The sequence below is a fragment of the Chiloscyllium punctatum genome, chromosome 3 (genome assembly GCF_047496795.1).
Source record: "Chiloscyllium punctatum isolate Juve2018m chromosome 3, sChiPun1.3, whole genome shotgun sequence".
Lineage (NCBI taxonomy): Eukaryota > Metazoa > Chordata > Chondrichthyes > Orectolobiformes > Hemiscylliidae > Chiloscyllium > Chiloscyllium punctatum.
In genome coordinates this window covers 107,779,125-107,791,617 of record NC_092741.1, presented here as the reverse complement: position 1 = coordinate 107,791,617, position 12,493 = coordinate 107,779,125, and the positions used below count along the sequence as shown (strand labels likewise).

Genomic DNA, 12,493 nt, shown 5'->3' with positions numbered 1-12,493 from the left:
TCATCTGTTCCCATCTTTGCAACTTCTTGATTTCTCACTCTTATCTGCAACTGGCAATTAAAACAGTGCACATCAAAACAAACATAGTTCATTGTGGGGACCTGTGATAACTGTACCTGAGCCATAGTTATTTGTTGTCATTTTTTTGTTGTGAGACAGTAGGAGTGTCATCTTGTGTGCAGGACACAAATAAAAATCTAACTGTTCTACTGGGAATGCCAGCAGAAACCACATGAGGTAACAATATTGAAAAGTGCTTGCGTGATTCTCCTTCCTCCCCCTTGAAGCCTAAGTAATCTAACTTGGAGATGTTGCTGAGATTATTGAGAGTTGAATTGATGAGCATGATTAAGTTTAATTGAATTGATTGTCAGAATGCAGTATAGTAACTAAAGTGATTGATGTTACTTTGACTCCAGATGACTGTCAATCTTCCAGGTCAGTTCCTGGAACCATTAACAGAGATAGAAATAAGTGTTGTGAGTCAAATTTATTAGAGCAGAGTACCTTATGGTATATATATTATATATATTGCCTTGTTTTTAATGATTTTTTGGATGTTTGTGTGTCTGTATTCCTGATGGTGGTCTCTAGTGAATGTATGTGGCCATGTTGGTAAATGTCTAACAAGACCATAAGATGTAGGATCAGAAGTAGGCCATTCAGTCCATTGACACTGCACCAACATTCAATGAGACCATGGCTGATCTGATAATCCTCATTCCCACTTTCTTGCCTTTTCCCTGTAACCCTTGATTCCCTTATTGATCAAAAAATTGTCTATCTCAGCCTTAAGTACTCTTAATGACACAACCTCAACAGCCCTCTGCAGAGAAGGATTCTACACATTCACAACTGTCTAAGAGAAGAAATTCTTCCTCATCATTGGTTTAAGTGAGTGATTCCTTATTCTGAGATTTCTAAGGGGGAAAAAGCTTTTCCACATTTACCCTGTTAAGCTCCCTAAGAATCTTCTTTGTTTTAATCAGGTCTTTTCCCTTTCTTCAAAGCTTCATTGAGTACAGGTCCGAACTACTCAATCTCTCCTCATAAGAAAATCCTGCCATATCCAGGATCGGGTAAAAAGGCAACATAGGACAGAGCAAGGATAGTTGTGAGAAATATATGGCCCTTTTTGTTCTTGCACCCTGTGCAAGTCCAGAAAAGTGAGCTTTCAGAAGAGGTTTGCTGGACATTAGAGCAGAATGTTTACATTATGAAGATTTATTGAGCTTTTAAGGGAAAAGGTTGCTATGTGAAAGGAAAGACAGCAGTTAGCTTCAGTCATGGTGGCAACATGAGAATGCAGTTCTTCATTTTAATCCTGTTCAAATTCTACGAAATGGTACTGAACCGATAATCAGATGTAATGATGTTGATGGAGGGAAGAATATGGATCATTGGATATTTTATGTGTGTGGAGAAGACAGACTAGAGCTCAGTTTGATACCTCCTCCAAAAGGCAGCACCTGCAATGTGCTGCACACCCTTGGTATTGCAGTATAACTCTAGCCAAGGTTGTTTCAGTCCTGGAGTGGGACTTGAATCACAACATCTCACTCTGAGGTGACAATGCAACTACCTGTGCTATCTTATGAGGTTGAGGGTAAAGGGAGGGAAGTGAGGCCATTGTGGCATGAGCTCCTGAAGAAATGGCACTGCTGAGAATGTGGCCAGCAGCACTAAGGTGGGGTCTTCTGCTTCATACTGAAATCCAAACACATGTAAGATAGAACCTTAGTTGCAATGTTAAGGTCTGGATTGGCACCACTGTTGTGAGTTTAGCATTGCATGCTGAATGCCATTCATAGTCTGTCTGCTGTGCATATTTTTAACTGCTATTCACTTAATGCAATCACCAATATGACATCTGGCATAATCTGGCACCAGGCCCCATCTACACACTTTAAATGGACACCAATTTGGACTCTAAAGCCACTTGTTGCATCCAAATCATGAGTGCTGGTGAGCCCAATTTCCATGCCTGGGTGTCTATGACATGAATCAGAAAATAGGGGAAAGAATATTGGCAAAATAGAACTCAAGCACACATGGTCATAAGAGTCTATCATTGCTATATGAAGTGATACACTGTCACCCAAATTGAATTTGTTCACTTTAAAACTGGGCAGAAGAGAAGGGAGGCTGTAATTGTTGACAAGAGCTTACATTATTGTCTCCTTTGACAATAGTCTCCACTGGCCAGATTAAATCAAAAACTTATGATATTAATTCAAAGACTTGGGCACCCTAGGTTTACAAATTGAGGGCAGCCTCAAAGATACATTGCTAAGCAACATTGCCAGTGTCACAGCAGCAATCCAAAGTGTCTTATTGCGACCCGTTGCAAACTTTTGTACTGCTCCTGGCTGCACATCCTCTGAAATTATGGACATGCTCCCACTTCCTGCATCAGTTTGGCCCGCTACCAAATGGGATTTGCCAATGTGGTTCCAAATCTGATGCTGACTTTTAGACACTGCCATCCAGACTGAAGAGAATGGTGAAAGCCTATATAAATTTTAAAAACCCAGAAGGAAATGTGGAAATTGTCAAAAGAGAACTAATATTTTATGAACAAAAACAGAAATTGCTGGACAAACTCAACAGATCTGGCAGTGTCTGTAGAGAGAAAGTAGAATTAATGTTCAAGTCCAGTGCCCCTTCTTCAGAGTCACTGAACTTGAAACATTAACTCTCCACAGATACTGTCAGACCTTCTTAATATGTCCAGCAATTTTGGTTTCATTTCACATTTTCAGCAACTGCAGTTCTTTGTTTTATGATATCTTGCAAAATTACCTTGTTCAAAAAGGCAAAATTTAAAGATCAAAATTCAAAGAATTTAAGTTTGAGCTTAAATAGAGACATACACTTCTCTACTTTTCTAACTACTCATTTAGTCAACAGAAGCAGAAAGCTGCACACATACAAATTTATATTTAATGTGTGATTTCTGCCCGTTTTAATTTTATGTAAAAACCTACATCATTCACATATTTATAAGTCACATTAGTGATGTTAACTAACAGGAGCAGTAAGAAACGTTAATCATATCCTTTGACAAAGTCTTTCAATCAACGTGAAGGGAATTTTATGAAGACTTCTACATATTTGTCTCATTACTACTGTTCCCTTTTCTTTCCTCTGTAATTTATTGTATTCCGGTTAAATGATTTTTTTGTTGGAGGGTAGGAATGTTGGTGTGGTGCAGACATTTGGTATTGATGATCATGTTATTTGTTTTATTTTGGATGTGCCCTTCCAAAGATCATCTTGAACAGCACCATCGACCATCCCAGACCAAGAGCTTATATAGACCTGGCCATTCTAAAATGATGCCTATATATCCAAACACAGGTGATTTTGAGTCCTTTACAGTTTGTGAATTTATTGCTTATCTTTGGTCCATGTGTTGTTATTGTCTTGTTGAAAATCTAAAGTAACGAAAACCATATGGTAGGAGTGATGGAGCAAGCATTTAATATACTAACACCAATTTACATTGGGCTAAAGAATTTTAAGATCATTAACAAAAGAACTAGGAGTGAGATTTGAACTGACTTTTTATGTAGTGTACAATACTAAGATGGTGAAAATTCACTTCTTGAAAGGGTAGTTGAAGCAGATTCACTTGTAACTTTCAAAGCGTGATTAAACATATATTTGGAAGGACAATGAGGACGAATTATGGCCCAAGGATTTTTTTCCTATGCAGTACTTAATTTCTGGACACAATTTGAGACAAACAAAGGAAGGAGAGAGTAGTTTGGTACAGTGCACTTATTTCTAAGCATGGCCTCATCTCTAACTATTAACCAAACCAAAAAATTGTAAAGCTAGTTCTATAATTTCTGGTATACCCAGAAATTTTGAAAAAATAACTCTCATGTTCCAGCATAATAAGATGACTGTAAAAAGAATCAAGAAACTAAGCTTAAAAATGCAAATTAAAATAAAGCACAGTAAATATACTCCATAAAGATGGAATAATGTTCAGATAACACCACTAATATGTAAAAGATAGATAGATATGATAAAGATGTTTCCCCTGGAGACACACACCATTTCAAAATCTTCCAGTAATCTTGGATAGATTGTTGGAGCATAAAGACAACCTTAAGGAGACACCATCAGTTGGTGTCTCAGTTGGGAACCAACCTCCTAGTAAATGTAACAGTAACAGTAGATAGCAACTGTATGCAGCTATAATTATTGTTAAACTTAAAGCAAAAATAGAACAATTTTATACACCATAGTGATAATTTCTTTTGGGAACAAATCGGTTCCATGAAAACTATAGCTCTGATCTATCATTCAATCTGCTTCTTTGTGCCAAATGCCAATTAAAACAAACATGGAGAAAAATGTGCATGGTTTTTGATTCCAATGTTGTCCCTAACAGAAAATGTGCTTTATTACTTGTGTTTGAAGTCACACTGCTTGATAAAACAGTGTGCTGCTTTCTGTTGAAGGTGCAAATGATCTATGGAAATTAGAACTCTTGGTTTTCCCACACAGTGATGGCCAAGAGTACATGAGAATTGGCATTAGACTGTTCACAGTTTTAGAAAACAATTGTGTTGTAAAAATACCATTACACCATTGTATATGAGAGAATCAATTAATCTTTTATATATTGCAAATATCTTACTTTTTCCTTGCAGTTGGTGATATCCCCATTTAAACCAATGGAGAATCTATGGGTAATATTTGTCTAGTTCATTGTTTAACCTCTACAAAGAGGTCAGTTAGCAATCCAAAAGGCCCAAGGTGAGGAAAATAGCAGAGCACAGCAAACATTGGAAAGGTTGCAAGAGAAGACAAGCAAAATCAAAAAAAAAATTGGATAGTGCAAGTTTATGTTTTAAATTCCAAAGATTGTTGGAGATAGGAAAGGTTGACAGGAATGGGGTGAGGGATTTCCAGAATACACTGAGGAAAGTGAGGTGCTCTAAATTTCTGCGATCCTGTAAAAAGTTAAACTAGTAGCAAAACTTCATTTTAACAGTAGGATGGTGGAAAACTGCACTGATGATATATTTGCAACTTAGAAAGGAGAAAAGCTCAGAGAAGCATTTAACGTGATAATGTCAACAAAACAAAAATAGACTACGAAAGTCAGGACACAGAGGGAGAGGTGAGAATGATGTCCACCTGCTACTACTTGTTTAGCATGGAAGAATGTTATTCAAAGAGCTGATGGATGCTAAAGCAGTATTTAGGTGTTTATGGGTTTATCCCTTATGGAAAGTGAAAAGCCAATGAATAGAAAAGAAGCATTTGGCATAAAATTTCCTTGAAGGCAATTTCAGTGACAAAGATGAACAAATTCCATTTGAGGGCCAGCTGAGATAGATCCAGAATGCCGAGATTAAATTCAGCTGATTGTTAGCCTGACCTGATAAAAGTGGCTTTGAAGATTTAAATGGAATGGGATTTTCTTTGCTGTGCAAGGGATCATGGACAGTTAGACATCCTATTTCCCACCCCCCCAAATTCCCTCACACCACAAAAGAAGAATGGATAAAAGACTGTGTGAATGTGTGCCTTGAGGGAGTGCTATCTGAAGAAAGTCAATGATCATTCAGTGATTTTATTTGGGTATTGGGGAGAGAATTGCTGGATGTATAGTTGAAGTAATTGATGTCAAAAGAAGGGAGCAGAGCAAGAGAAAAATAGCAAGAACACCTATAATAGTGATGAGCTGCAATACAATTACAAACTTTTAAGAAGCTAGATAGTACTAACGGTTTTAAATATATCAGCAAGCAAAATATCGACAATATTTCAGATAGTTTTCCTGAGACAATAGTAACTGGATGTAACTAGGACTGGTACAAGTATAAAAAGCAACATTATAAGTTTCAATAAGGAAATATGAAAAAAACGCATTGCAAGAGCTATAAGCATAACAGCAAGAAATTAAAGATTATATGAAGATAAAGGAAAATCAGTGATGGGGATGTGAGTCTAATAAGGACAGATGCATTTGTTGTCACAGTGACAGAAGGGGGAAAATACAGCAGGGTAAGGAAATTTTAAAAACAGCAGTCAATAGGAGGAACTTGGAGAATGTAGTATCAATAAAATAATAATACTGACGGAATATTGGGACTTAAAACGGACAAACTCCAGGACCGGGAGATACCCACCACAATGTGTTTAAAAAAAACACAGGTGAAACCAGAAAATGCTAGAAATACTCACAGGTCAGGCAACATCTGTGCAGAGAAAGAGAGTGAGTTAATCTTCTCGCTTGACCTCTCACCAGAACTGGAAAAGTTAAACAAGTTTTGAACAAATGCAGAGCAGGGAAAATGGTCAGGAAGGAAGAGGAATAGAGAATGTCTGCAATATATGGAAGACAAAGGTGAAATGTCAGAAGTGTTAGTTCCTTGCATCCAACTTCACCACCACCTCCCATCTCCTAAACCCTCGTAATATATCACCGCAAACCCTTTGAAAACATATGCAATCTCTGAAATCCCCACTGCTCACCATCTACAAGGCACAAGTCAAGAATGTAAGAAAATGCTCCCCACTTGCCCAGATTAGTACAGCTCTAACAACAGGCCAAAAGCTTGACACTATCCAGGGCAAAACAATCCACTTAATTAGAGAGTCGAGGAATAGGGAGAGAGAAGAGTTAAATACGTGGCTACAGGGATGGTGCAGGAGGGAGGGATTTCGGTACTTGGATAACTGGGGTTCTTTCTGGGGAAGGTGGGACCTCTATAAACAGGATGGTCTGCACCTGAACCTGAGGGGCACCAGTATCCTTGGGGGGAGGTTTGCTAGTGCTCTTGGGGGGGGTTTAAACTAACTCTGCAGGGGCATGGGAACCTAGACTGTAGCTTTAGGGTGCAGGACCTGGAGTGTAGGGAGGTTAGGAATATGGCATCAATCTTAAAGGAGGGTGCCTGTAAACAGAAGAGTGGTTTGAAGTGTGTATACTTTAATGCCAGAAGTATACGAAATAAGGTAGGTGAACTCGCAGCGTGGGTTGGTACCTGGGACTTCGATGTTGTGGCTATTACGGAGACATGGCTAGATCAGGGACAGGATTGGCTGTTGCAGGTTCCAGGGTTTAAATGTTTTAGTAGGGTCAGAGGTGGGGGTAAAAGAGGGGGGGGTGTGGCTTTGCTTGTCAAAGATAGTATTACAGCGGTGGAAAGGAAGATGGACAAAGATTTGCCATCTGAGGTAGTTTGGGTTGAGGTTAGGAATAGGAGAGGTGAGATCACCCTGTTAGGAGTCTTTTACAGGCCTCCTAATAGTCCTAGAATCGTTGAAGAAAGGATTGTGAAGATGATTCAGGAGAAGAGTGACAGTAATAGGGTGATTGTTATGGGAGACTTTAACTTTCCTGATATTGATTGGGAAAGCTATAGCTCCAGTTCGTTAGATGGGTCAGTGTTTGTGCAATGTGTGCAGGAGAGTTTCCTGACACAATATGTAGAGAAGCCAACAAGAGGTGAGGCCATACTGGATTTGGTTCTGGGTAACGAACCAGGCCAGGTATTAGAACTAGAGGTAGGTGAGCACTTTGGGGACAGTGACCACAATTCGGTGATTTTTACACTCGTGATGGAGAGGGATAAGTGTGTACTACAGGGCAAGAGTTATAGCTGGGGGCAGGGAAAGTATGATGCGTTGAGGCATGACTTAGGATGTGTGGATTGGAAAAGTAGATTCCAAGGCAAGAGCGTAATTGATATGTGGAACTTGTTCAAGGAGCAACTATTGAGTGTCCTTGATAAGTACGTACCTATCAGACAGGGAGGAAAGGGTCATGTGAGGGAGCCATGGTTTAATAAGGAATTGGAATCCCTTGTTAAATGGAAGAGGGCGGCCTTTGTAAAGATGAGGCGTGAAGGTTCAATAGGGGCGATTGAGAGTTATAAGGTAGCCCGGAAGGACCTGAAGAGAGAGCTAAGAGCAGCAAGGAGGGGACATGAGAGGTCCTTAGTTGGTAGGATTAGGGAAAACCCTAAGGCTTTCTATAGGTATGTTAGGAATAAAAGAATGACTAGGGTAGGAATAGGTCCAATCAAGGATAGTAATGGGAAGTTGCATGTGGAGGCTGAAGAGATTGGGGAGGCACTGAATGAATACTTTTCGTCAGTATTCACTCAGGAACAGGACATCGTTGTCGATATGAATACTGAGGCACGAATAAGTAGAATGGATGGCTTTGAGATTTGTAGAGAAGAGGTGTTGGAAATTCTGGCAAGGGTGAAAATAGATAAGTCCCCTGGGCCTGATGGCATTTATCCTAGGATTCTCTGGGAAGCAAGGGAGGAGATTGCAGAGCCATTGGCCTTGATTTTTGTGTCCTCTTTGTCTACAGGAGTAGTGCCAGAGGACTGGAGGCTAGCAAACGTGGTTCCCTTGTTCAAGAAGGCGAGTAGGGATAATCCTAGTAACTATAGGCCAGTGAGTCTCACTTCTGTTGTGGGCAAAGTCTTAGAGAGAATTGTAAGGGATAGGATTTATGCACATCTGGATAAGAATAATGTGATCAAGGATAGTCAGCATGGTTTTGTGAAGGGCAGGTCGTGCCTCACAAACCTTATTGAATTCTTTGAGAAGGTGACTAAGGAGGTAGATGAGGGGAAAGCGGTAGATGTGGTATATATGGATTTTAGTAAGGCGTTTGATAAGGTCCCCCATGGTAGGCTACTGCAGAAAATACAGAGATATGGCATTGAGGGTGAGTTGGAGGTTTGGATTAGGAATTGGCTGGCTGGAAGAAGACAGAGGGTAGTAGTTGATGGCAAAGGTTCATCTTGGAGTGCCGTCACTAGCGGTGTTCCGCAAGGATCTGTTTTGGGACCATTGCTGTTTGTCATTTTTATAAATGACCTGGAGGAAGGGTTAGAAGGTTGGGTGAGCAAGTTTGCAGATGATACGAAAGTCGGAGGAGTTGTAGACAGTGAGGAAGGATGTGGCAGGTTACAGCGGGATATAGAGAAGCTGCAGAGCTGGGCAGAAAGGTGGCAAATGGAGTTCAATGTAGCTAAGTGTGAGGTGATTCACTTTGGTAAGAGTAATAAAAAGATGGGGTACTGGGCTAATGGTCGGATACTTGGTAGTGTGGAAGAGCAGAGGGATCTTGGTGTCCATGTACACAGATCTCTGAAAGTTGCCACCCAGGTAAATAGTGCAGTGAAGAAGGCATATGGCGTACTGGCTTTTATTGGTAGAGGAATTGAGTTCCGGAGTCCTGAGGTCATGCTGCAGTTGTATAAGACTCTGGTGCGGCCGCATCTGGAATATTGTGTGCAGTTTTGGTCGCCATACTATAGGAAGGATGTGGAGGCACTGGAACGGGTGCAGAGGAAGTTTACCAGGATGTTGCCTGGTATGGTAGGAAGATCCTATGAGGAAAGGCTGAGGCACTTGGGGTTGTTTTCATTGGAGAAAAGAAGGTTTAGGGGTGACTTGATAGAGGTGTACAAGATGATTAGGGGGTTAGATAGGGTTGACAGTGAGAACCTTTTTCCACGTATGGAGTCAGCTATTACAAGGGGGCATAGCTTTAAATTAAGGGGGGGTAGATATAGGACAGATGTTAGGGGTAGGTTCTTCACAGCGAGTTGTAAGTTCATGGAATGCCCTGCCAGTAGCAGTAGTGGACTCTCCCTCTTTATGGGTATTTAAGCGGGCATTGGATAGGTATATGCAGGATAGTGGCTTAGTGTAGGTTAGGTGTGCTTTGATCGGCGCAACATCGAGGGCCGAAGGGCCTGTACTGTGCTGTAATGTTCTATGTTCTATGTTCTATGTTAATTGGTACTATAACCACAAATATATACTCCTTTCACTACCCATACACAATGCCAACAAGTTGCCCTACAAGAAGTCAGCAAGGCTTCGTAGACAGCACCTTCCAAACCCTGACCACCATGTACAAGTGATCCTCAAAGTCACATATCATCCAAACTTGGAAATGTATCATCATGCCTTCAGTTTTGCTGGATCAATATCCTGGAACTCCCTTCCTGTTAGCATTGTAAGTCTATATCTCAAAGACTACAGCTTACCAGCAGTGTCTCAATAAATGCTGACTTTGCCAGTAATGTCTATTTCCCATCAAACAACATTGAAAAAATTTGCACTTCTCCAATCCAGAACACAGCCCCTAAATGTAGATGACTAAACCATGACCCTCAGCCAGTGATCCATTGACACTGTACTTAATGAGGCCCTCAATTGTGCTAATTCCAAATCTCACACTTTCACTTTCATCTCTTCTCTTCCCTCCCAGTACCACTATAGATTCCTCTTGTTTTACCCTTAATGCACCACCTCCCATGAGATGCAAGGAGAGTGGCTCTAGGATTGGGCTAATCAGCCACACAAGGACACACACAACTCATGACCAGTGACATAGAATTTCCTAGATGGACAATCATATTCCTTAGTGATTGATTGCCAATGATTGTGTACAGTATTGGTCTCCGTACTTAAGGGAGGATATAAATATGTTAGGTGTTAGAATCAATTCATTGACAGCCAACTAAATGAATAGGAATGGGGAGAGGATAAACCCACCAAAACTATCTCAATATTTAAAGAGTTCAGTTATGAGACAAAGATGCAGAAATGCTGTCTGTCCTGCCTTGAGTGTAGAAGGTTAGGTGGCTATTCTGACTGATATGCTTGACAGGACTGGTGCTGTCCCTACACCTCAAAGTTGCAGTAGTTCAGGACAGATAGATAAGTCAACAAACTCTGGTTCAGTCAACAATGCCTGAGTCCTGTGAATAAAAAAGAATGATGAAAGAATTTTAGGAGGAGAATTTCAGACTCCTCTAGTTGGCATATTTTCAGGCATGGGCAGCACTTAAAGTAAGGCAAGTGGCCTTCTCACTCCCCCTGGAGGCATTCCCCATAATATAGTGGATTGGTGAGGCACTCACCTGTCTATCTATTCAGGCCTTTAACTTGTTAAATAATGGACACTGAGGAGTCTGTCCCCACTAGATTAGGGAAAGTGAAACAAAGGACAGACTACTACTTCATCACTTCATTTGAATTTTGAGGCACAGTGAAAAGCTTTGTCTTGCGAGTCAGATACAATCAGATCACATAGTTGGATATCATAGATAAGTAAATAATAGGTAAATAGCGGCAAAACAAAAACAACAGGTACAGGCGAATGTTAAGAGTTTGTGAGTTCATTCAGTATTCCAACAACAGTAGGGTGGAAACTGTTTTGAAACCGGCTGGTGCATGTGTTCAGGCTTCTGTACCTTCTCCCTGATGGTAGAGGTTGTAGAAAAGCATTACGAGGGTGGGATAGATCTTTGAGAATGCCCGTGGCCTTTCCTTGACAGCGAGCTTGGTAGATGAACTCTATAGATGGGAGGTTGGCCTTCGTGATTGTCCAGGCCAAGTTCACCACTTTCTGATCTTGAATGCCATACCAGGTAGTGATACATCCAGACAGAATGCTCTTGATGGCACACCTATAAAAGTCAGTAAGGGTATTTGCCCTCATGCCAAATTTCCTCAGCTACCTGAGGAAGAAGAGGCCTTGTTGGGCCTTTGTAACCAGTGCGTCCACATGAAGAGTCCAGAAAAGCTTGTTGTTGATGACCACTCGCAGTAGGTTGACACTCTCCATTTGTTCCACCTCTGTGCTGTTAATGTGTAAGGGGGCATGAGTAATATGCTGCCAAAAGTCTATAATGAGTTTTGCCGGCATTGAGAGCTCGGCTGTTCTCAGTGCACCATTTTTCCAAGTCTTCCACCTCCCATCTGTAGTCTGTTTCATTGCCACCCGAGATTCGACCGACTGCCATGGTGTTGTCAGTGAACTTGTGTGAATAGGAAGGAGAATATTTGGGGGTACCCTATGCCCATTGCAGGCACACCACCAAGATGTTACCTGCATCACCCATCCACTTTGTGTTTCTCCTTGGGCTGCAAAGCACAACTTCCCACACTCGTGGAGTCATACAGTTCAACGGCACTGAGACAGGCTCTTTGGCTCAAACTGATCCATGGCGACCAAAATGTCCATCCACACTAACACCATTTCCCTGCACTTGGCCCATATCCTTCTAAACCTTGCCTACCTATGTATTTGTCTAAACGCCTTTGAAATGTTTTTAATGTACCTACCCACCTCAACCACTTCCACTGGAAGCTCATTCCATATGCGTACCACCCTTAGTGTAAAAAAGTTGCCCCTCAGGTTCCCTTTTATTCTTTCCCCTCTCACCTTAAACTGATACCCTCTAGTCATCGATTCCCCAACCCTGGGTAAAAGACTGAGTACATTCACCCTGTCCATGCTTCTCATGATCTTATATGCTTCTATAAGGTCCCCCCTCAGTCTCCTATGCTCTAAAGAAAAAAGTCCTAGCTTGTCCAACCTCCCCCTATAACTCAGATCGTTGAGACCTGGCAACATCCTTCTAACTTTATTCTACATTATTTCCAACTTAATAACATCCTTCCTATAGCAAGCTGACCAAAA

The 12,493-nt window shown here is 41.0% G+C and overlaps 1 protein-coding gene across 18 annotated transcripts in view; it reads left to right on the top strand.

Moving 5' to 3' along the window:
- adgrb3 (adhesion G protein-coupled receptor B3) overlaps positions 1–12,493 on the top strand; it is an 838,641-nt gene that overhangs the window by 764,610 nt on the left and 61,538 nt on the right. For 15 of the 18 annotated variants that reach the window (XM_072558131.1, XM_072558090.1, XM_072558114.1 and 12 more), the window contains one exon: positions 3,271–3,360. The exons of the other annotated variants lie outside the window; for them this stretch is intronic. In XM_072558131.1, coding sequence (XP_072414232.1) covers positions 3,271–3,360 — 90 coding nt within the window. The remainder of the gene's footprint in view (positions 1–3,270; positions 3,361–12,493) is intronic. 18 annotated transcript variants of the gene reach the window in all.